This window comes from Ovis aries, chromosome 4, assembly GCF_016772045.2.
Source record: "Ovis aries strain OAR_USU_Benz2616 breed Rambouillet chromosome 4, ARS-UI_Ramb_v3.0, whole genome shotgun sequence".
NCBI lineage: Eukaryota > Metazoa > Chordata > Mammalia > Artiodactyla > Bovidae > Ovis > Ovis aries.
In genome coordinates this window covers 89,615,877-89,641,308 of record NC_056057.1, presented here as the reverse complement: position 1 = coordinate 89,641,308, position 25,432 = coordinate 89,615,877, and the positions used below count along the sequence as shown (strand labels likewise).

General features: G+C 37.0%; 1 protein-coding gene across 3 annotated transcripts in view; it reads left to right on the top strand.

Moving 5' to 3' along the window:
• WASL (WASP like actin nucleation promoting factor) overlaps positions 1 to 25,432 on the top strand; it is an 84,384-nt gene that overhangs the window by 34,682 nt on the left and 24,270 nt on the right. For all 3 annotated transcript variants that reach the window (XM_060415090.1, XM_015095366.4, XM_060415091.1), the window contains exons 2-5: positions 10,387 to 10,521; positions 13,136 to 13,222; positions 14,815 to 14,911; positions 18,274 to 18,297. In XM_060415090.1, the coding sequence (XP_060271073.1) occupies positions 10,387 to 10,521; positions 13,136 to 13,222; positions 14,815 to 14,911; positions 18,274 to 18,297 (343 nt within the window). The remainder of the gene's footprint in view (positions 1 to 10,386; positions 10,522 to 13,135; positions 13,223 to 14,814; positions 14,912 to 18,273; positions 18,298 to 25,432) is intronic.

The following is a 25,432-nucleotide window of genomic DNA, read 5'->3' as shown; positions in this document are numbered from 1 at the left end:
GTAGCTGTTACACTTTCCTTGCATACTGGATTGTCCCTTTATAGCATTTGTAATAGTTACTAATATCTGCCTGCCCATTAGAACTTACGTTTCATGAGCACGTGTGTAATTCATTTTTGTGTTCAACACCTCTTTTATTCCCACTCCACCCCCATTTATCACAACCCTGTGTTCATATTAGATTGGTGTGATTTTTTTTTCATTGTTGCAATTTGCCTTTGATATTGGAATACATTCTTAAATATGGTTATATTAGACATCATTTTAATGTACATTTCTCATACTATGTTTTTTTGCTAATGACTTATTATTTGCAGTTTATTTTAGACTATGGAAATGATGTTAGATAAAAAGCAGATTCAAGCAATTTTCTTATTCAAGTTCAAAATGGGTCATAAAGCAGTGGAGACAACTCACAATATCAGCAATACATTTGTCCCAGAAACTGCTAACAAACATATAGTGTGGTGGTAGTTAAAGACATTTTGCAAGGAGATGAGAGCCTTGAAGATGAGCGTAATGGCTGGCTGTCAGAAGTTGACAGTGACCACTTGAAAACAATCATCGAAGCTGTTCCTCTTGAAACTCCTATGAGGAGTTGCTGAAGAACTCAGTGTCAACCATTCTATGGTTATTTGACATTTGAAGCAAATTGGAAAGGTTAAAAAGCTTAATAAGTGGGTACCTTATGTTCAGTGCAGTCACTCAGTCATGTCCTACTCTTTGCGACCCCATGAACCGCAGCACATCAGGCCTCCCTTTCCATCACCAACTCCCAGAGTCTACCCAAACCCATGTCCATTGAGTCGGTGATGCCATCCAACTATCTCATCCTCTGTCATCCCCTCCTCCTCCTCCCCTCAATCTTTCCCAGCATCAGGGGCTTTTCCAGTGAGTTAGCTCTTCGCATCAGGTGGCCAAAGTATCGGAGTTTCAGCTTCAGCATCGGTTCTTCCAATGAATATTCAGGACTGATCTCCTTTAGGATGGACTGGTTGGATCTCCTTGGAGTCCAAGGGACTCTCAAGAGTCTTCTCCAACACCACAGTTCAAAAGCATCAATTCTTCGGCGTTCAGATTTCTTTATAGTCCAACTCTCACATCCATACATGACCACTGGAAAAACCATAGCCTTTATTAGATGGACCTTTGTTGGCAAAGTAATGTCTCTGCTCTTCAGTATGCTGTCTAGGTTGTCATAATTTTCTTCCAAGGAGTAAGCATCTTTTAATGTCATGGCTGCAAAGCTGACCAGAAATCAAAAAAATTGTCAAATCAAAAAAATTTTGAAGCATCATCATTTTATATACAGCAACACTGAACCATCTCTCGATGGGATTGTGACATGCATTGAAAAATGGATTTATACAACAACTAACAAAGACCAGCTCAGTGATTGGACTGAGAAAAAGCTGCAAAGCACTTCTCAAAGCCAAACTTACACCAGAAAAAGGTCATGGTCCCTGGTGGCCTGCTGCCAGTCTGATCTACTACAGCTTTCTGAATGCTCTCGAAACCATTACATCTGAGAAGTATGCTCAGCAGATCAATGAGATGCATAGAAATCTGCAAGGCCTGCAGTTGGCATTGGTTAACAGAAAGAGCCAAATTCTTCTCCAGGACAATGCCTGACTGTGTGTCGCACAACCAGTGCTTCAAAAGTTAAACAGATTGGGCCACGAAGTTCCTCCTCATCCACCATGTTCATCTGAGTGAGTTAGTGAAGGTTGCTCGGTTGTGTCCAACTCTTTGGGACCCATGGACTATACAGTCCTTGGAATGTTCCGGGCCTGAGTACTGGAGTGGGTAGCCTATCCCTTCTTCAGCGAATCTTCCCAATCCAGGAATCGAACTGGGTCTCCTGCATTGTAGGTGGATTCTTTACCAGCTGAGCCACAGGAAAGCCCCATGTTTATCTAACCTCTTGCTTAACAGATCCCACTTCTTCCATCATCTCAACAACTTTTTTTGCAGGGAAAGTGCTTCCACAACCAGCAGGATGCAGAAAATGCTTTGCAAGAGTTCAGTGAATCCTAACGCATGGGTTTTTATGCACAGGAATAAATAAACTTATTTCCCATTGGTGAAAATGTGTTGTAATGGTTTCTATTGTGATTAATAAATATGTGTTTGAGCCTAGTTATAATCCTTGGAAGGAAAGTTATGACCAACCTAGACAGCATAATCAAAAGCAGAGACATTGCTTTGTCAACAAAGATCTGTCTAGTCAAGGCTATGGTTTTTCCAGTGGTCATATATGGATGTGAGAGTTGGACTATAAAGAAAGCTGAGCACCAAAGAATTGATGCTTTTGAACTGTGGTGTTAGAGGAGACTCTTGAGAGTCCCTTGGACTGCAAGGAGATCCAACCAGTCCATCCTAAATGAGATCAGTCCTGGGTGTTCATTGGAAGGACTGATGTTGAAGCTGAAACTCCAATGCTTTTGGCCACCTGATGCCAAGAGCTGACTCATTTGAAAAGCCCCTGATGCTGGGAAAGATTGAGGGCAGGAGAGGGGGATGACAGAGGATGAGATGGTTGGATGGCATCACCGACTCGTTGGACATGGGTTTGGTGAACTCCAGGAGTTGGTGATGGAGTTAGTGATGGACAGGAAGGCCTGGCGTGCTGCGGTTCATGGGGTCCCAAAGAGTCGGTCACGACTGAGCAACTGAAATGGATAATGATTTAAAATTCACGGTCCAAAACTGCCATTATCTTTGCACCAACCTAATAGGTGCTCAGATTGATTATATTCTTTGCAGCCAAAGATGGAGAAGCTCTATACAGTCAGCAAAAACAAGACCGAGAGCTGACTGTGGCTCAGATCATGAACTCCTATCGCCAAATTCAGACTGAAATTGAAGAAAGTAGAGAAAACCACTAGACCATTTGGGTATGACCTAAATCAAATCCCTTATGACTATACAGTGGAATTGAGAAATAGATTTAAGGGACTAGATCTGATAGAGTGTCTGATGAACTATGGATGGAGGTTCGTGGCATTGTACAGGAGACAGGAAGCAAGACCATCCCCAAGAAATGCAGAAAAGCAAAATGGCTGTCTGAGGAAGCCTTACAAATAGCTTTGAAAAGACAGAAAACAAAACACAAAGGAGAAAAGGAAAGATACAAGCATCCGAATGCAGAGTTCCAAAGAATAGCAAGGAGAGATAAGAAAGCCTTCCTTAGCGATCAATGCAAAGAAATAGAAGAAAACAATAGAATGGGAGAGGCTAGAGATCTCGTCAAGAATATTAGAGATATGAAGGGACCATTTCATGCAAAGATGGGCTCAATAAAGGACAAAAATGGTATGGACCTAACAGAAGAAGACATTAAGAAGAGGTGGCAAGAATACACAGAAGAACTATACAAAAAAGATCTTGACGACCCAGATAATCATGATTGTGTGATCACTCACCTAGAGCCAGATATCCTGGAATGTGACGTCAAGTGGGCCTTAGGAAGCATCACTATGAACAAAGCTAGTGAAGGTGATGGAATTCCAGTTGAGCTATTTCAAATCCTGAAAGATGACACTGTGAAAGTGCTGCACTCAATATGCCAGCAAATTTGGAAAACTCAGCAGTGGCCACAGGACTGGAAAATGTCAGTTTTCATTCCAGTTGCAAAGAAAGTTCAAACTACTGCACAGTTGCACTCATTTCACATGCTAGCAAAGCAATGCTCAAAATTCTCCAAACCAGGCTTCAGCAATACATGAACCTTGAACTTCCAGATGTTGAGGCTGGTTTTCGTAAAGGCAGAGGAACCAGAGATCAAATTGCCAACATTTGTTGGCTCATCGAAAAAGCAAGAGAGTTCCAGAAAAACATCCGCTTTATTGACTATGCCAAACCCTTTGACTGTGTGGGTCACAATAAACTGTGGAAAATTCTGAAAGGGATGGGAATACCAGACCACCTGACCTGCCTCTTGAAAAAACTGTATGCAGGTCAGGAAGCAACAGTTAGAACTGGACATGGAAAAACAGACTGGTTCCAAATAGGAAAAGGAGTACATTAAGGCTGTATATTGTCACCCTGCTTATTTAACTTATATGCAGAGTATATCATGAGAAATGCTGGGATGGAGGAAGCACAAGCTGGAATCAAGATTGCCGGGAGAAATATCAATAACCTCAGATATGCAGATGACACCACCCGTATGGCAAAAAGTGAAGAAGAAGTAAACAAGCTCTTGATGAAAGTGAAAGAGGAGAGAGAAAAAGTTGGCTTAACGCTCAACATTCAGAAAACTAAGATCATGGCATCCGGTCCCATCACTTCATGGCAAATAGATGGAGAAACAGTGGCTGACTTTATTTTGGGGGGCTACAAAATTACTGCTGGATAGCATCACCAACTCGATGGAAATGAGTTTGAGTGAACTCCAGGAGTTGGTGAAGAACAGGGAGGCCTGGCGTATTGTGATTCATGAGGTCGCAAAGAGTCCGACACGGCTGAGTGACTGAACTGAACTGAACTCAAAATTACTGCAGATGGTGATTGCTGCCATGAAATTAAAAGACATTTACTCCTTGGAAGGAAAGTTATGACCAACCTAGACAGCATATTCAAAAGCAAAGACATTACTTTGTCTACAAAGGTCCATCTAGCCAAGGCTATGGTTTTTCCAGTGGTCATATATGGATGTGAGAGTTGGACTATAAAGAAAGCTGAGCACCAAAGAATTGATGCTTTTGAATTGTGTTGTCGGAGAAGACTCTTGGGAGCCCCTTGGACTGTAAGGAAATCTAACCAGTCCATCCTGAAGGAGATCAGACCTGGGTGTTCATCGGAAGGACTCATGTTGAGGCCGAAACTCCAATACTTGACCACCTGATGTGAATAGCTGACTCACTGGAAAAGCCCCTGATGCTGGGAAAGATTGAGGGGAGGAGGAGAAGGGGACGACAGAGGATGAGATAGCTGAATGGCATCATCGACTTGATGGACCTGGGTTTGGGTGGACTCTGGGAGTTGATGATCGGCAGGGAGGCCTGGCATGCTGCGGTTCATGGTATCGCAAAGAGTCGGACAGGACTGAGCAACTGAACTGAACTGAATAAGTGCTCAATAAACATGTGATGAATGCACCAGTTTTCTTAAATACCTAGGAAGACCTTAAAGACTGCTTGTGCCTCTTCTTAAGGCAATAGCTGTTTTTAGTCTTGCTCCATTTTTCTTCACTGTTGCAATTCTGTTTGTTACTGCTTTTATATTCCTCCTTATCTAGTCCTCAGTGTTGTTTGTTGTTGTTGTTTCTTTAAATACTGTTCTTTGTGGAGCCTTCTGTCTTTGATGTATGCTTTTTTAATCTCTACCCTTCTCTTTTTTTTTTTCTTTTTCTGATTATTTCTTATTGTGGAAATTACCAGGTGATAAAAAATCTCTTGTTTCCGGAATGAATTATTTGTGCTTTCTTTTTCTAGTTGATTTTTACTGGTATTTACCACTTACTAATCTTGTTGCTATTTTTCAAATGGGTGATTTCCGTATTAGGTTGTTAGGTTCAGTTCAGTTCAGTCTCTCAGTCGTGTCTGACTCTGCGACCCCATGAATCGCAGCACGCCAGGCCTCCCTGTTCATCACCAACTCCTGGAGTTCACTCAGACTCAAGTCCATCGTGTCAGTGATGGCATCCAGCCATCTCATCCTCTGTCGTCCCCTTCTCCTCCTGCCCCCAATCCCTCCCAGCATCAGAGTCTTTTCCAATGAGTCAACTCTTCGCATGAGGTGGCCAAAGTACTGGAGTTTCAGTTTCAGCATCATTCCTTCCAAAGAAATCCCAGGGCTGATCTCCTTCAGAACGGACTGGTTGGATCTTGCAGTCCAAGGGACTCTCAAGAAAGAGTCTTCTCCAACACCACAGTTCAAAAGCATCAATTCTTGGGCGCTCAGCTTTCTTCTACCATGGAACAGAAGTGTTGTTATAAGTTAATTATTTAGGAAATTGCTCTTTGAGATCACTGTATAATTAATTACAAAAATTCAAATTTTTATAGTTAAATTTTTTAATGGAGAAACAACCAAACTCCTTATCTTTCTTAACTTCTAAAATTCCATTTATGTTTCATATTAAAATTTCATGTTCAGGACAATAATGGGGCATTTCATATAAATACATCATCACAGTAAGAATATATTTAAAACTTAGCTTTTATGTAATAAGAAAACTTAGGATTGATTTTTCACAAGTTAGATTTTAGAAACTTGGGGCTACAAATTCACATTAAAAAAAAGCTGAAATGTTTTGACTAGTAATCTGGGCCATTGTGATTGCAGAAAAGACTTTTATTTATTCAGTCAGATGATTTCTTTTTTCACAGTTTATTCTTAATATTCATTGAAAATGTCTGAATTTAACACCATTGTATTTTTTCATTAATAATAATCACTGTAGACAATTATTAAGTATAACATCTTAGTACTTGTTGTAGACATTTGATTGTCAAGGAAGGATTTGATTGTCAAGTCCTGATATTTTTCAGCCTTTTCCCAGTCAGCTGATTCTACAATAAAGAAATGTCTTTTCTTTGCTTAAAATTCTTATTCTGACCTATTATATAATGTGGTTGTTCTGATAGTGTGATTTGAGTCTTATTCAAGATGAAACCCCTTTTAACAAAGTGTTAGAAGTGGCAGTTTCCTTAGTCTTGGGTCGCTGAAGTTGCTAGTATGTGTGGGGAGGTAGCATTGACTCTGAAAAGAGAGCCTGCTTCCTAAGACTGTCCTGACTGTGGAAGGGGATAAACAATCCCCCCCTTGTTATGAATCATTTGTGCTTTAAACTTTTTCTATTTCAAGATAATTTTGTACTTACGGAAAAGTTGTAAATGCAGTACAAAGAATTCCTGTGTACCCTTCAAACATGTTTGCCAAGTGTTTATAACATTTTACCACAGTTTTCTTTATGTGTGTGTATATGCATGTATTATTTTCTGAATCACTGGAGAATAAGTTGCTGTTATGATGCCCCAAATATTTGAGGATGTGTATCCTAAAAAAAGGTCAATCTCTTTGCATTATCATAGTATCATTATCAAAATCATATATGCAATTTTTAATTTAACATGTGTTTGCTCACTTGGGGCAAAGTACAGGTGAAGTAGAATATAGACTTATAAAACTTTTAGGTACTGAAGGGAATTACAGTCTACTAATAATTTAGAAAGTTATTCTACTTTAGAATAAGATTTGCGATGTGACAAGATTTTATATAGGATACTGTGTTTCTAGAAACATGAAGGAAAAGTCATTTAAACCTGGAGAATCAGGGAAATGCTTCTTGGCTGTTGCAGTCAACCCCAGAGAGGTGGACGTGCCCTGCTGAAGGACAGTGGTAGGGATTCACATCCCAGAATTCGTCCTCCATTTTATTTCTGTCGTTGACAGTGAAAGTTCTGAGGACTGATGAACTGTTGGAATAACTCAGCGCTAAAATGTCAGCAATGCGTGAGATAGGTCAGACTCTGTTTCTACGAAAGTTGATTTAGTGCTTTTTTTTTCTTTTAATTATTAACAAATTTTCACCATAACATTACTGAGCTTAAGAAACAGACTGACTTCCTTTCCTAAGCACTTGTCCTTAGGTTGTTTTTCAAGAATACCTTCTTAATTATGAAAGACAAGAAGTAGTTGAGTTGATTAGCTATAATTATTTTAAAGGAATGGAAGGAATGTTTTTAAAAACTTAATTAAGCCACTGTCAATGTAGAGTTTTAGGGATAGTCACTGTTTTTATTATTTCTGGCATTTGTGTATTAAATGTTATGCTAGTCTTTATAATTATTCTGAATTAATCAGAAAAGGCTTTTATAAGGTGCTGTAATATATCATTTTCAGACTTTAACAGTTTAAGAAGGAATGAAATAGGCACACTTAGACTGACAGTAACATTGTACCAAATTTTGAAAATTGTATTACTGAAAATTGCTTATTAGTTGTATCCTTTAGTATTAAAATTTTGTAAATTGTTTTAGACTAAGGTTTATAATGCCAACCATACTTGTATAGAGAATTATAAAATTGTTTCCCAGATCTTTATATCTTAAAGCTGATGTTTTAAGATTTTGTTTTACATTCATGTAAATATTTAAATGAGATTTGGGGGTATTTGTGATTGTTATTAAGTCCATATATACATCCAGACAGTGTTTTACACTGTTAATGTTTGTTCCTTTGACAAGGAAATTTCCATAATGGAATTTCAAACTCTTTAATAATATATATATATTTTTTCTTTTGCAAGCTGTAACTTATTGTTTTCTAATTAAAAAATAAAGTCAGAAGCCTCTTAGGACTTTTTCTTGGTATCTAAATTCCTAATTGTTTTTCTTTTTAGAAATAACCACATTTTTATAGCACCATATTAAAAGAGCTGTAATTTATATGAATTTTCCTTGGTAAACAAGTTTTCTCATTTGATTTTTAAAGTTTTCAACTTGATTTTTAACATCTTCGGTTAATAGATACAAAATCTATTTTTCTGATATTTTCAATGCTAGGGGTTTAGGGTCAAGATGCCTGTGGAGGTGTCATGTTATGACTATACACTTACAGCTCACTGGTATGTTCTAAACAGGCCAAGGGCACACCCACATTCTTCAATCTACTTTTTTAAAACCCAGTGTCCTAGTTTCTGAGCTGTCTTCATAATTTTTCAGCTGGCTCTTGTGGAATTTTTCCTGCTGCTTTGTGTCCTGTTCATGGCTGTCTGTGAAATATAAAGATGAGATTGTTCTGCAAAAGTTAAAAACATCATCAATCATTGTTACCTGGGAAAGTCTTTCTGAAATTTTGGTCTCTAGCAGAACACTGATTTCTGAGTTTATTAATTGGTCTTTGGAATTCTCTTATCAAGAGAAGGCATTCCCCAGGCATAGTTAAGTAAACCAAAACAGTTTCATCTCTAAATCTTAATGTAGTCTGTCTTTTTTTTCACAATGCCCAGTATTCATTGAACTGATATACCAAATCATAATTGTCTCCTATTTGTGGTTATTTAAATGTCTTCTGTTTTTAAAACATAATTAATTTATATTTATATAAATATTTCATTTTTATTTATATTAAAAATACAGTTGTTAGTTTTATGTTATTTCCTTAATTTCTAGTTTAGGAGTAAGATTTCTGGATCAGAAAAAATTATTGTTTTCAGAGGATTTATAAGTGCTGACCTGTAAATGGGTGTGTTACTCTTACAAAAATTGGGATTGAATAGTTCCATGTTAGATTGTAGTATATAGGAAACTTAATTTAGAATTAAATAAAAGTTTTGATTGTATCATGATATCGTCATGAGGGAGGTGGCAGCTACAAAACCCTAATGCATGTTCTAAGGTATCCATTGCACACAATGAATTAACTCCTTTCCTGTGCGTCTAAAAGGGTAATGGGAGAATTGGGACAGTAGTCACTCAGATCATTTCCATATCTTCATTATAGCTTTCAAGCAGTATGGCCGGGTGCAGTTCACTTAAAATCTTTTTTTCCCTCAGTTTTACCATCTTTAAAAAAGGATATGTTAGAATTCATATTTCAATATATGTTCAAAGTTACCAGCACTGTAATTAATAAGCATACATCTTGCTTTCAGATTTGACTTAGTACCTATACTTAAGCAGTTAACTGTTTTATGGAAGTCAGACTTTACCAATAGCTACTACTTTGTTGCTCAGATGGCCATTTTATGGGCTTCCCTGGTGGCTCGGCTGGTGGAGAATCCGTCTGCAGTTGCAGGAGGTCTGGGTTTGATCCCTGGGTTGGGCAGATCCCCTGAAGAAGGGAGAGATTACCCACTCCAGTATTCTGGCCTGGAGAATTCCATGGATTGTATAGTCCGTGGGGTTGCAAAGAGTTGGGCACGACTGAGCAACTTTGAATTTCACTTCATTTTACTGGAAAACAGTATATAGTACTGGGAGTAAGAATACAGGATCTGAAGTTAAAAATTACCTGGATTAGAATTTGAGTTCTGCTACTCAACTGTGTGATATTGGGCAAAGTATCCTCTGTAACTTTGGGTTTCTTAAGCATAAAATGAAGCTTTAATAGTAATAAAAATTGAGTTATATTTAAAAGTGCTTATTAGCACATTCCTTATACATGTTAAGCCTCAATGCATATTTCAGTAACTATTTTTAGTATGGTTATTGTATTAGTTATATATTAACTACATAAGAAATTAGTTCAAAACATAGCTTAAAATAATGATAAATGTTTATTACATTTTTGTTTCTTTGGGTCCAGAATTTAGGAGCAGGTTGGCAGGGGGTTCTGGTTCAGTGTCTCTTGTGAGATTGCCTTCAAGGTGTTAGTAGGGGCTCGGTTATCATAGCGAATTTTAAATCTAATGGCTATAAATTTGATGTTTTGCAGACCATGTCTTCGGCAGTGGTACAGTTGTATGCAGCAGATCGGAACTGTATGTGGTCAAAGAAGTGCAGTGGTGTTGCTTGTCTTGTTAAGGACAATCCACAGAGATCTTATTTTTTAAGAATATTTGATATCAAGGTGAGTTTTGTTTTGCCTTCACTTAAAGTGTAGATGATTAGGTTTTCTACCTCAACTGTAATTTAGTATAGATTTGTTTATCCTTTATGTAATATTTAAATTATACTTAATATTAGAAGAGTGAAGCTTGATTCAAGATATTGAAGCATGGGCGTTGTGATCAAATTGGCAGTAAACCCTAAGCCAAATGTGAATAGTTCCCCATATTATCTATCCACACATTAAAGGTTTTGCTGGTTTGTCTGTTTTTTTTCTTTTGGATCTGGACTTTTCCCACATTCTCTTATTTTCTAATGATACTCTTTTTATTCCATCCTGTCCATCACAGACTAGCATATATAGTTCTTTCAGGGAACTACGAAAGTGTATCTTAGCTTGGGGTGTTCTTATTTACTGCAGCCTGGATTTAAAGTATTATACAATATCTATAGTAATGTATTTGCTCCCTATTTTATGTTGTTTCTCAGCATAGGTATATTCAGATTTTCCCAGCTTTGTATCCCTCTGTCTCAGGTGTAAATCCACCTTGTCTTAGATTGGATGCCCTTTGTCAGGAACTCATCTCTGATAGTCACTGTAGAAATCATCTTTTTGCTGAGATGAAGTCTCTGTTTATCTTTTAAAATATTTTCTGTGGGTAAGCCTCCTTACTTAATATTTATGTGTGGCAATAAGTATAATAGGGTTGTAGCTACAAAAAAATAAAACTAACTTTGAACTTCTGGACAGTACTTACGATTGAACAGGGTGTAATCAAACTGCTTTACTTTTCTGGGCTTCAGCTTATTTATTTGTAAAGTGCACTGACATCTGGGTCTGTTGCAGAGTATTTCCCTGAGAGTAAGTAAGTTTAAGTCACTGCCCTTTGTAAATTAGTAATTTGTAACACGCATTTCACATACTTCAAGACAACTGAGAGATGTGGTGTACTCCCGTTACTAACAGGAGTTCAACCATGGCAGTGATTCTAGAGGATGGGGAACAAATGCATAGTTTAAAAGACACTCCTAAGTCCTTTTCTCATCAGCAAGGAAAAGCACTATTTAGAAAGCAGATATACATAGAACTCCAAGGAGAAGAAGGAGATTCCATTATAAAGGTCATAATATGTGTGGTGGTGGTTGAGTCGCTAAATCATGTTCAACTCTGTGCGACCCCATGGACTGCAGACCATTAGGCCCCTCTGTCCATGGAATTATCCAGGCAGGAATACTGGAGTGGGTTGCCATTTCTTTCTCCAGGAGATCTTCCTGACCCAAGAATTGAACCCAGGTCTCCTGTATTGCAGGCAGATTCTTTACCGACTGAGCTATGAGGGAAGCCCCATTACATGTGTACAGCATTTTAAAATATTTTTGAATTGGTGGTCTAGGTGGAACCTTGCATTTCAGAATAGGGTTGTGATTATATTTCCCTAACCAGTCATCTCCAATTATAGATAACCATTGCTAAATATTACAATTAGCCACATTTGGTATTAAGGTTAATTATATTTCTTGTACTAGGGCTATCGATATGACAGTCACTCATGGATCCCTTAACCATAGTTTAACCTTGTACACTTTAATCATCATTCTCTTTCTGCTCATGATTGATAGTACTTCTCCCAGTGTTTAATCAGGAGTTCAGTCAAGTCCCTCAGTCGTGTCTGAATCTTTGTGACCCCATGGACTGCAGCACATCAGGCTTTGCTGTCCATCACCAACTCCCAGAGCTTGCTCAAACTCATGTCCATTAAGTCGGTGTTGCCACCCAACCATCTCATCCTTTGTCGTCCCCTTCTCCTGCCTTCAATCTTTCCCAGCATCGAGGTCTTTTCCAGTGAGTCAGTTCTTCTCATTAGGTGGCCAGAGTATTGGAGCTTCAGCATCAGTCTTTCCAGTGAATATTCAGGACTGATTTCCTTTAGGATTGACTGGTTTATTCTCCTTGCTGTCCATGGGACTCTCAAGAGTCTTCTCTAACACCACAGTTCAAAAGCATCAATTCTTTTGGAGAATTAATTGATCAGAATTAATTTTAGAGAATTAATGATAATTAATTAGGAGACCACTCTGCAAAAGTTAGAAATTCAAAGATTGTTAATGAACAGTACAGAGAAGACGTAGTTAACCCTCTCAACGTCTACAAAATTTAGGAAAAGAGAATGAAATCTAGTAATATTTGATAGTGTACACTCTAAATACTGCTGATAGAACTATGCTTTGATAATCAGTGCATGTACAAAAGAATCTTACCACTTTTAACATTGATGATCTAGTAATTGTTCTAGATATATATTTGACCAAGTATATATTTGGAAATGCTTAGCTAACAAGATTATATCTTAGCATACTGAGTTCAACTCACTTGATATGTAATTTTTATGAAAGAAACATTGTCCAATATTTACTGTTTTGTTGCTACTTATTAAATTATATGCTATGTTATTTATGTGTGTATTATTTATATGTTATTTATGTGTCATTTATGTGTACATATATGTGCTCTGTGTGTAAAGGCTGTTAATATAAACAGTGCCCTAATATGAGTCATCTCCTTTATTTTTGTTCCTTTTTTATTCCTAGAGGTTTTCTTATTGGTAACTCTTACTTCAACTTCTGTTTTTTTCTAGGATGGGAAACTATTGTGGGAACAAGAGCTATACAATAACTTTGTATATAATAGTCCTAGAGGATATTTTCATACCTTTGCTGGAGATGTAAGTCATATTTCCTTTATTTCCCTGTTTAGTGTAGTTTTGTTTACATTTGTCTGTGGAAAGTATGTGCTTTTTGTGTAAATCCATTATACAAAATGTAAGGAATTATTTTACTTTTAAAAGCCTAGTCACAGATATTACGCCTTAATAGGAAGCAACGGCTAAGATTTAAAGGGAAAAAAAAAAGGTTTCCGAGAGGAATGCAAATATAATTTGGCATGTGGAAAAGAGGTTTCTTTTTCATCTTCTCTGTCTTTGGGCATATAGTTTTAACCTGTCTGTGTGATTTTGGACAAATAGTTTAACTCTCTGAATTTTAGTTTTCCTGTCCATAAAAATGAAACCCCTAATCCATGGCAACTTTTAAATATTGAAGATTATATTGCCATACAAATTACTTCGTGAAAGAATAGTTCATGACCTAGAAGAGTACTAAAATACAGTAATGTTAGCTGTTCACTTCTCTCCAACTCTTCACAACCCCATGGACAGTAGCCCACCAGGCTTCTCTTTCCATGGATTCTCCAGGAAAGAAAGGGAGTGGGTAGCCATTCCCTTCTCCAGGGGATCTTCCTGACTCAGGGATCGAATCCAGTTCTCCCGCATGGCAGTCAGATTCTTTACTGTCTGAGTCACCAGGGAAAGTGAGACGGGAAACAGAATTTTAAAAATTTATTGCCTGTACCTGGAACAGGGCTTCTTTGGTAGGTCAGGGGTAAAGAATCCACCTGTACTGCAGGAGATGCGGGTTCAACCCCTGGGTTGGGCAGATCCCCTGGAGAAGGAAATAGCAACCCACTCCAGTATTCTTGTTTGGGAAATTCCATGGACAGAGGAGCCTGGAGGGCTGCAGCCAATGGGGTCACAAAAGAGATGGACACAACTTAGCAACTAAACAATGGCAACAACAGCAACATACTGGGGGACAATGTTAGCATGATTTTTGTACTATATACTCACAGGAGTTGTCTGAGGGAGGACTAGATGATGAGTGACTTTAATATTCTTTGTTTTCATATTTGTATTTCCTAGATTTTGTACAATAAAAGGTTGGATTAGATGATATATCTGTCTTTTCAAAATGTATTTTCTTCTTTCTTTGTTATTTTTCACATTTTTCTTCATTGTATGTAAATATATGTACATATATAAAAGTGTGACTAAATGCCATAATAATGTCAGTGTGTTCTCACACTTTTAATAATGTATGTGAATACCTATAATTAAGCTGCAAAATAAAATCATAAAAAAGAAAGAGTTGATCTGCATTTGATCAATGTTTCTAGTGTTTGCCTTTTCAAATCCAAATGTTTACAGAGATCTATTGAAGGATCAAATTCTGTTCACTTTTTTTATTGAAGATGAAGTATCAGTTTAACATTTGCGTGTCTACTGTAACGTAATAGTAGTCTTTTACTCTACCTTCTCCATGCTTTTTGCCTTCTTAAATTATTCAAGTGATAAAGTAAGTTCTTATGTGCTAGTAAAGTGAAGCTTGATTTCTTCAGAAATGTACTTTCGTTGCTTATTAACTTAAATAAAGCTAAATTTATGGGTTTTGTTGTTTACCTTTTCTGTTGAAAATATTTCAGACCTGTCAAGTTGCTCTTAATTTTGCCAATGAAGAAGAAGCAAAAAAATTCCGAAAAGCAGTTACAGACTTGTTGGGACGACGACAAAGGAAATCTGGTAAGCATTTTTTAAAAATTTCTTTAAACGGGAGCTGGCTATGGCTTACGGGACAGATCTGTTCTACCATCTATTTTTGTAAACAAAGTTTTATTAAAAACAACTCTGCTCGTTGGTTTACATACTGTCCTTGACTGTATTTTCTCCCACAACATAGTTGGATAGTTATGACAAAGACTCTGTGAAGCACAAAGCCTAAAGTAATTACTATCTGGCCCTTTACACAAAACAGGTCACTAATTTTCCCTTTAAAAAACTACTATTTTTATTGTTTGTTTTTTTTTTATAAGTTTTTTTAGAGAACTCCAATGATCTTTTTTGTTGATGATATTTAACATACACTGACTCTTAATGTTTGCATTTTTATTCCATTATTTGTAAGTCACATTTTAAAAAGTATTTTATATTTTGTGAACAAAGACTTTAGACAAGCCTAGAAGCAGATATGCAAAGTTGCAAACAAGATCTGTAAACATTGCTTTTTCTGTGTTTTATACCTAATGTTGTATGTTATAAAATCTTAAGGAACTTAGTTTAATGCATGAGACTCTAATATATATAAGACATTAGCAAATGATTCAGGATAATATAGAGCTTTAAATTCATTGATGTAGAACTAACTACTCAACAGTAGTCAAATACCAGGCATCCCTGTTGTAAAGTGGGAGAAAGGTGATTAGGAAAAGTGAACCTCTCCAGAATCATCTTCTTAAGCAGATCACTTATAGGGCAAATAGCTTATGGGAGATGCGACAAGCAAATAGATCCCCTTGAAACTAGCTATGCTCATATATTCCTTGAAAAGTCTTTTTGTATGTCCAAGTATACGTTACCCCAGTTTGAAAATCACTGTATTCAAGAATCTGCTTTACCAGTAAGAGGGAATAAGTATGAAAAAGCACAGGAATGTAAAGGCATGTGTTACATTTTATACATGTTAACTTATTTTAATGGGTTTCCAAGAAGGAGGTAATGTGCAAAATGAAAATAAAATGAACTGAGTTGTTGCCTCACTGTCATCTTATTATATCCTCTTTGTAATGAGTGAATAGAATTATTAGGCACCTATTGTTTTTTACTTCTTTTTGGAGCTAGGTTTGTTTACCACTTGATTTCATGCTTTGGAAGAATTTAATTCTGTGGAAGAATTTGAGGTTCAGTTCCTATTTCAGTGACGTGTTTTGGTGCTAGGCCAGAGGCTCCCTGGAACACATAGTTTTAGTCAAACTATGTGACATTTTCAATATAAAAAAGTTTAAAACACTTCTTACCATATGGAATAATTGACTTTGAAATAGATAGGTCACCTAAAGGTGTCTTTCGCCTGGTGCAGGAATTCTGTTTATACAGTTCCTAAGCTTTTAGTCATAGTGTTTCAGAAGCAGAAAGATGGAAACCCACATGGGAGACAGCTGATTCATCACTGGGCATCCTGTCATGCTAAGTCAGCCTTCAGCCTCGCCTCTCTTTAACTTAGATGCATGGGGACCACCTTTTGGAGCAACAGATAATCAGCCAGTTTTAATTTGAAAGCAGTCTACCTACTGTGCCCTCCTTAGGCCTTCACTTCTTTAGCTTAACCACTTCCATTTTGTTACTCCTCACATGATACAATTTATAGACTCACTGTCTGTATATTGTGTTCTGAATGCACTGTAGATTTTTGTATCTTCTTCAAATGAGCCACATTTAGAAAATGGTCCTGCTTCAAATATGATGTCCAGGTTTGAACATAGTACTCCAACCATGGTATGACTAGTACTGTGATATTAAAATCTTCCCCTGATACGATTAAACACTCTTCTGCTAACATTTCTAGCAAACACTTCACACCATTCGCTCTCATTTTTAGTTCAACCAAAGGTTCTTTTTTTCTTAACATGGTTCTCAAGCCAGGATAGTGTTATATTTCTAAGTAATTGCTTTTTAGAACTTATACTCTGAACTTCACATTATATCAGCATATTTCCATGTTTGTGTCACCACCAGTTTAAGAAGTATTCCCTCTCTGGATGCAGATGTAACATCACCTTGGAAAATAGAGATTTGACATTCATGGACACAGGATGTGCTTATATCAAATGTTACAGAAAATTACTTCATCAGACCACCAGATGGAGTAATCCATTTGTATTTCCCATTGCCAGGATTATCAAATTGCCCCTCAGTTAAATCCTATTAATTTTGGGATTGTGACTGTTTAGAAACTAAATATTTTATTATATTTTTATTTATGGTATTTGGAAAATTTGGAATATTTTGGAAGTATGATTTTGGAAAATTTTGTATTACAAAAATCTGTGGAAATTGGGTTTGCTGGAAATTCTTCAACCACTTTTGAACTTCCATGAAATGAAAATTGTGTCAAAGCTAGTATGAATGCAAGAGTATGAGTATGAATGCAACAGGTTATTAGCGGTTCTCTTGGTGTTACTCCTACTTAGCTGGCTGTAGTTTTCCAGTGTTATTTCTGTCTGCCCCCGTGCTTAGGCATCTATAGGTGTTTTCATTAGCTTTATGCTTTCATTCAGTCCCATAGCTTTAAACACTATTTGCTGCTGACTCCCAAAATTATATCTACCCCCTTTGACCTCACTCCTGACCTTCAGACTTGTGTGTTCCAGTTGTGTGTCAGAATAGCCTTCAAACTTATATATATGAACAGAACACTTAATCTAGGCTCCCCAACCTGATTTAGACCCGGTCCTACTCTCCTGGTCTTCCCTGTACCAGTAAAAGGCATTGGCTCCACCTTGTCACTCTGGCTCACAATGGTTCTTCATAAACCCTATCAGTGAGTCCCATTGTCTCTACCTTCAAAAACATGTCTTGAATCTGTTTCTCACCACCTCTGTTGCTACCACCCTAATGCAAGCCACCGTCGCTTGTCATCTGGACTACCTAACGCTCTCACTTGTCCCTCTGCTGTCACTGTACTCTCTCTTTTCCACATAGTAACCAGGCAGAACTTTTAAAAACAGATTAGATCATGCCAATTCCCCTGTTCAAAACCTTGTAAGAGCTTCCTGTCATATATGAAATACAGTCAGTATTCCTTAACAGTATTCTTGCAGGATCCTACATGCTCAGTTCCCTGGTTTCCCTTCTGACTCACCTTCCACTCTTCCTTTGATTCACTGCAGTCCAGTATTATGGTTTTGCCTTTATGCTGTTCTCTCCTGAGGGCCTTTAAATATGTTCCCTCTCTTGCTTTATTCAAATGGTGCCCAAATGTCAGTTCCTCAGAGAAACTCTTATTAACCACTTATAAGAATAAGACAGAGTTTAGATGAGTTAATTTTGTATGTTGGTTTTTGTATTACATATGTCTAATAATATTCTTTCAATTTATTTCCCAACAGAGAAAAGACGAGACCCCCCAAATGGTAAGTTCTTCAATAATTATTGATCAAACAAAGTTTAGATTGTAATTTAATCCTTGTAGAAACAAGTATCATAGACATTGTGCTCAGTTGCTTCAGTCATGCCCGACTCTGTGCAACCCTATGGACCGTAGGCCGCCAGGCTCCTCTGTCCATGGGATTTTCCCGCAAGAAAACTGGAGTGGGTTGCCATTTCCTTCTCCAGGGGATCTTCCGACCGAGGGATTGAACCCAAGTCTCTAACATCTCGGGCATTGGCAGCCAGGTTCTTTACCACTAGCGCCACCTGGGAAGCCCCATCATACACATGAATACCTACTATTTAATATGTATGATTAAATATTGTAGTTTATTGTGTTATTTTAAAATAAATAATAGGTGGGGACTTAGAAATGTACTATTCTTTGGCTTTTTTCTAGGATGAGGGAAGACAACAAAGGGTGCCGTTCACTGTTAATTACATCTTAATTCCTATGTACAGTTGATTTAAGTTAAAAAATTATACAAACTGGTCTTAATGTCTTCCTTAAAAAAACAGTAAATTTTATCTATCATATTTCTTCATTTCCTACTTTCATGTTTCTTTTTTTTTTTCTTATTTCAAAAGATTATTTTGCAATGTGAATATGAAACTAGCCCCTTTCAGAATGAACACTTAACTGTTCTGGTGTGTTTAAATAAATAGTAGCTGTGCTTACTGTGCTGATGTGTTTAGAACACATAGTAGCTGCACATAATCCTCTTTAATTTGATAATGAAGTAATATGGATTGAAGTATTAGTAACTGAAATAATGTAGATTGATTTATTTAAAATATATGTAGTTATACTAAAGAATAAAACAGGATACTAAGATAGAAAGGACAAGGTCCTAGATCTTTTGTGCAGAGTTTCATCCTGGATCCCATAAACCCTAGCTAAAGTTTTGTGCTAAATATTGTATATATGAGAAGGAAATGACAACCCACTCCAGTATTCTTGCCTGGAGAACCCCATGGACGGAGGAGCCTGGTGGGATACAGTCCATGGGGTCGCAGAGTCGGACACGACTGAGTGACTTCACTTCACTTTCACTTTCTTTTCTCTGGGGGGAGAGGATCCATGGCTTTCATCGCATTGAAATGGGATCCCTGATCCTATGATAGTAAAGATACGTTGTTCCAGTAGCCTTTGTTATAGTGGGAAATCTGGCTGCTGCTTTTTCAAAGTCATCTCAATTCTCTCATCAGAATGTAGGATGATTATTCAGGGAAACACTTAATATAATACAGAGTTCTTAATATATGACAACTGTTGGTGGTTGTTGGTTTTTGTTTCTTTTAAACCAACATATTATTTTCTGATTTTGTCCTTAAATTTGTTTTTGTGATAGAATAACATGAACCAGACATTGCTGTATTAGATTTTGGATTATTTACCTTATTAGAATTTTTCTAAAAACTTGACTACTTAATATGTGCCAAACATTGTATACTTCGACTTTCTCTTTTGATTAGAAATTTTTAATACTTAGGTTACAGGACTGCTTTGGGATAAATAAAGTAATCAAAGTGTTTAGCATGGTGCTTAATACTAGTTACCACGATGAAGACAGTGACAGTGACCATACTTACAGCTACCCTTTAATGGTCATTTGCTACTTGCCAGGCATTGTCCAGAAACCACATGAAGTAGCAGCTATTATCCCTGATGTAGGTGAGAAGACTGGCACAGATAGGTGACTTGCTCAGGGTCACAGAACTAGGAAAGTGGAGCAAGATTCAGTCTCAAGTGTTCTAGCTCCAGAGCCTGGCTCCTTAACCGCTGTGCTGTAACCACTGTGCTACATACATCAGGATGGTTTTGAAGGAGAAACTGAGACCTAGAGAGGCTACATAACATGCCTTGAGGTGTGCAGCTAGTATGTCACAGAAACAAGGGAAGCAGAGCAGCTGAGCCAGAAATCTTTCATCTGTGAACCTTTAATGTAGCATTAGAAGTTTTTCCACTTGTTGTGTGCTCAATATTTTAATCTCTTTTAATTTATTAAACTATTTGGCCTTCTGTGAGCATATATTAAGTACTAGTGTGGAAGGCTTCCTAGTGTTAGCATCTTTAGGGGAAGTAATCTGAGATTATAAAGTGTAGATGTTGTACAAATAACATAATTAAAGTTAAGGATGTAAGTACTTTTTGATTTTGTAATTTAATCAATACATATGAAATATATTTTTGAAGAAGCACCTAATCCACAATGATTTGAATTTGGGTATTCTTTATGTGACAGTGATGTCTTACAATTTTATTATCCCTAGTAAGAAGTACTCATAATTAAAAGAACCATTATGGTTCTTGGTTGTAAATCTTAAGATACAAAGTTTTAACCTTTTGGTACAGTGGTCCCAAACTTTTTTTCATTAAATAAACAGAAAATTAAAAAATGGTATTGTTAAAAAATTATACAGTATGTGTTGCCAATATTTGCATACTTATTTATTTATAAGATACACATACAATTATTAATAGAAATTTTCATATTTTTCCCTGAGGTCTCAGAAAGATGACCTATTGCTTTTCTGCATTTGCTGCACTGCCACTAGGTGGCGGTGGATGCTTTTAACCGCCTTGCAGAGTCCATGCAGGGGCTTTGTTCCAATCCTCATTTCGATCAGTCTAGCCGACCTTTTCAAATTGTAACTGTAAAAAAGACACTTTATGTAGAAGTTACATGTATTCCTGCCGTAAAGTACATTTAGGACAAGTGTTTTCCTCATTAACTCCTAATCCATACACTTTTCTTTTTTTTCTTTATTGATCAACCTCACCTTTTAACTTAGACGCTTGCCAATGATTTGTTCTCAGCTTCATTACTGCTTGACATCAGAGGTCACTAGGCCACCTGTTTCTCAACTATTTTACCTTGGTGAGAGCTCTCTGCCTTTTATGTAATTAAGTGGGAGAGTTTAGTTCTTTTAGTTTTAAATTTAACTAGAAATGCTGTTGAGTGAGAATATTTAAAAAACCTTTTCTCTAATAGTTGTTGTTCGTCAGAAGAAGGTAATTTGTCATAACTGCTTTTTGAAAAAGAAGGGAAACAGCACCCCTTCATTATGTATTTACAGAATACATGTTCTTAGGATGAGTATAATTTCAGAAATGGAATAAGTAAAGTTTACTAGAAATGATTTATTTCTATTACCATATCTTTCATAAACTTTATTTTAAAAATGATTCTGTACTTTATACAAGTTATTAATTTTTTAGTCTGTCACTTTTAACTATTTAATTAGGTTTTAGAACATTATTTTAAATTTATTTCCTAACATCTTCAAATGCTGCCAACTAAAATAGCCAAATACTTAGTCTCTTGAATGTGTAAAAAGCCCTTTTTTCTAAATTTTGAAACTCATAACCATTTCTTGTAACAGTTGGACCACAAACTAAAAGAACTGATAAACTGGTAAAGACATAAAATATGCTCATTGTAAAGTTAGCGCTCTTGATCAGTCTTGTCATTTAACTGTTGTGTAGAAGGTACAGTAGTTAATAGAAAGAGTAGTGGACTAGAAACCAAGATAGCAGAGTTTACCTTTTGCTTTGTCACTGTGTGACTTTAGACAAGTCACCTGCCTCTTTCTGTCCTTAATTGTTGTTTTTTGTTTGTTTTGGTTTTTATTATAGAAAGAACACAGCTGAGTATCATTCTGTTGATGATGACACTGTCCTTAGTTTTTGTCTAAAATGAAAGATTTCAAAAAACTAGCTAATTTCCCAGCTTATACCAGTTTTTTTAATAGGTCTCTAAAATCTGAATTTTTCTATATAGACTTAATTAAATAGTGTTTTTTAACCAATACTGATGAAGTTTGTGTGAAATAACACTAAGTAGCTAATGGCACAGCTTGGTAGATGTATAACAATATATCCACACCTGATTTTGGAGAACAGTGAGGAGGGGAAACTTTGGTATTCCTTCTGAATATCACTTATGTTTCATTCCTGTCCTTTCATCCTTGACTTTCTTCAGGATGGCTGAGTTATTTTCTCTAGTGACTTGTAAATCAGGCTTACAAGCATCTTAACTTTATTATTTCCCAGAAAAGAATTTACTAGCTTGAATAATTTAAACTGTTAACTTTACCAACTTTATACCATTTAGGACATTTTTAGGGTAATAGGTTACTTTTATATAAACTAAAGTAACATCAAAATATTTTTACTATTCTTTTTTCCTAAAATTAATTACAACTGTTAAATTTTTGTTTTGTTTTTCCGGCTGCACCACACAGCTTGTGGGATCTTAGTTGCCCAACCAGGATTGAACCCAGTCCTCATGCAGTAGAAGTGCAGAGTCCACTGAAACACCAGGGAATTCCCAAATTTCTGTTGTTTTATAATGGAGGATCCGGTTATTCCTTTATTACTGCTATTTGGACACACCTATTTCAGGAAGGATGACGTGCATAAAGAGAGTATCTAACTCTGATATACCTCAAACTGACTTCAGTACAGTTCAGTCCCTCAGTTGTGTCCGACTCTTAGCGACCCCATGGACCTCAGCAAGGCAGGCCTCCCTGTCCAAAAACAACTCCCGGAGTTTACCCAAACTCATGTCCTTTGAGTCGGTGATGCCATGGAACCATCTCATCCTCTGTCATCCCCTTCTTCTCCTTTCCTCTATCTTTCCTAGCATCATGGTCTTTACAAATGAGTCAGCTCTTCACGTCAGGTGGCCAAGTATTGGAATTTCAGCTTCAACATCAGTCCTTCCAATGAACACCCAGGACTGATCTTCTTTAGGATGGACTGCTTGGATCTCCTTGCAGTCCTAGGGACTCTCAAGAGTCTTCTCCAACACCACAGTTCAAAAGCATCAATTCTCTGGCACTCAACTTTCTTTATAGTCCAACTCTCACATCCATACATGACTACTGGAAAAAACCATAGTCTTGACTAGACGGACCTTTGTTGGCAAAGTAATATCTCTGCTTTTTAATATGCTCTCTAGGTTGGTCATAACTTACCTTCCAAGGAGTAAGCATCTTTTAATTTCATGGCTGCAATCACCATCTGCAGTGATTTTGGAGCCCCAAAAATAAAGTCAGCCACTGTTTCCACTGTTTCCCTATCTATTTCCCATGAAGTGATGGGACTGGATGCCATGATCTTAGTTTTCTGAATGTTGAGCTTTAAGCCAACGTTTTCACACTTTGATCAAGAGGTCCTTTAGTTCTTCCCTTTCTGCCATAGGGTGGTGTCATCTACATATCTGAGGTTAGATATTTCTCCCAGTAATCCTGATTCCAACTGTACTTCTTCCAGCCTAGCATATCTCATGACGTACTCTGCATATGAGTTAAATAAGCAGGGTGACAATATACAGGCTTGACGTACTGCTTTTCCTATTTGGAACCAGTCTGTTGTTCCATGTCTAGTTCTAACTGTTGCTTCCTGACCTGCATACAGATTTCTCAAGAGGCAGGTCAGGTGGTCTGGTATTCCCATCTATTGAAGTATTTTCCACGGTTTATTGTGATTCAGACAGTCAAAGGCTTTGGCATAGTCAATAAAGCAGAAATCGATGTTTTTCTGAAACTCTCTTGCTTTTTCGATGATCCAGCAGATGTTAGCAATTTGATCTCTGGTTCCTCTGCCTTTCCTAAAACCAGCTTGAACATCTGGAAGTGCATGGTTCCCGTATTGCTGAAGCCTAACTTGCAGAATTTTGAGTATTTCTGTACTAGCATGTGAGATAAGTGCAATTGTGCAGTAGTTTGAGCATTCTTTGGCATTGTCTTTCTTTGGGATTGGAATGAAAGCTGACCTTTTCCAGTCCTATGGCCACTGCTGAGTTTTGCAAATTTGCTGACATATTGAGTGCAGCACTTTCACAGCGTCATCATTTAGGATTTGAAATAGCTCAACTGAATTCCATCACCTCCACTGGCTTTGTTTGTAGTGATTGCTTCCTAAGCCCCAATTGACTTCACTTTCCAGGATGTCTGGCTCTAGGTAAGTGATCACACCATCGTGATTATCTGGGTTATGAAGATAGTTCTTTTTTTTTGTATAGTTCTTTTTGTATAGTTCTGTGTATTCTTGCCACCTCTTCTTAGTATCTTCTTCTGTTAGGTCCATACCATTTCTGTCCTTTATTGAGCCCATCTTTGCATGAAATATTCCCTTGTATCTCTAATTTTCTTGAAGAGATCTCTAGTCTTTCCCATTCTATTTTTTCCTCTATCTTTGCACTGATCATTGAGGAAAGCTTTCTTATCTCTCCTTGCTGTTCTTCGGAACTCCACATAAAAATGGGTATATCTTATCTTTTCTCTTTTCTTTTAGTGTCTCTTCTTTTCACAGCTCTCTGTAAGGCCTCCTTAAACAGCCATTTTGCTTTTTTGCATTTCTTTTTCTTAAGGATGGTCTTGATCCCTGTCTCCTGTAATGTCTCAAACCTCTGTCCATAGTTCATCAGGCACTCTGTCTATCAGATCTAGTTCCTTAAATCTATTTCTGACTTCCACTGTATAATCATAAGGGATTTGATTTAGGTCATACCTGAATGGTCTAGTGGTTTTCCCCACTTTCTTCAGTTTTTCTGAATTTGGCAATAAGGAGTTCATGATCTGAGCCACAGTCAGCTCCCAGTCTTGTTTTTGCTGACTGTATAGAGCTTCTCCATCTTTGACTGCAAAGAATATAATCAATCTGATTTTGGTGTTGGCCGTTAGTGATGTCCACGTGTAGAGTCTTCTCTTGTGTTGTTGGAAGAGAGTGTTTGCCATGACCAGTGTGTTCTCTTGGCAAAACTCTGTGAGCCTTTGCCCTGCTTCATTCTGTACTCAAAGGCTAAATTTGCCTGTTACTCCAGGTGTTTCTTGACTTCCTACTTTTGCATTCCAATCCCCTATAATGAAATGATTAAGGGAGTTCTTAAATGTTATTAAGTATAAAGATAGGAGAGTGATAATTTGCAGCATCTTCTTTGGACAGTGTTGCTGATAATGATGAGTAATGATAAATTGTAAGAGGAGAGAAAACAGAATGAGAAGTAAAAAGTGAGCACTAGATAAGTCTATGAAGATACTAGTATGATCCCAATTCAACCCTTTAACACTTGAATTCTCATTATTTTTAATAACTCCCTTGTTTTGAAA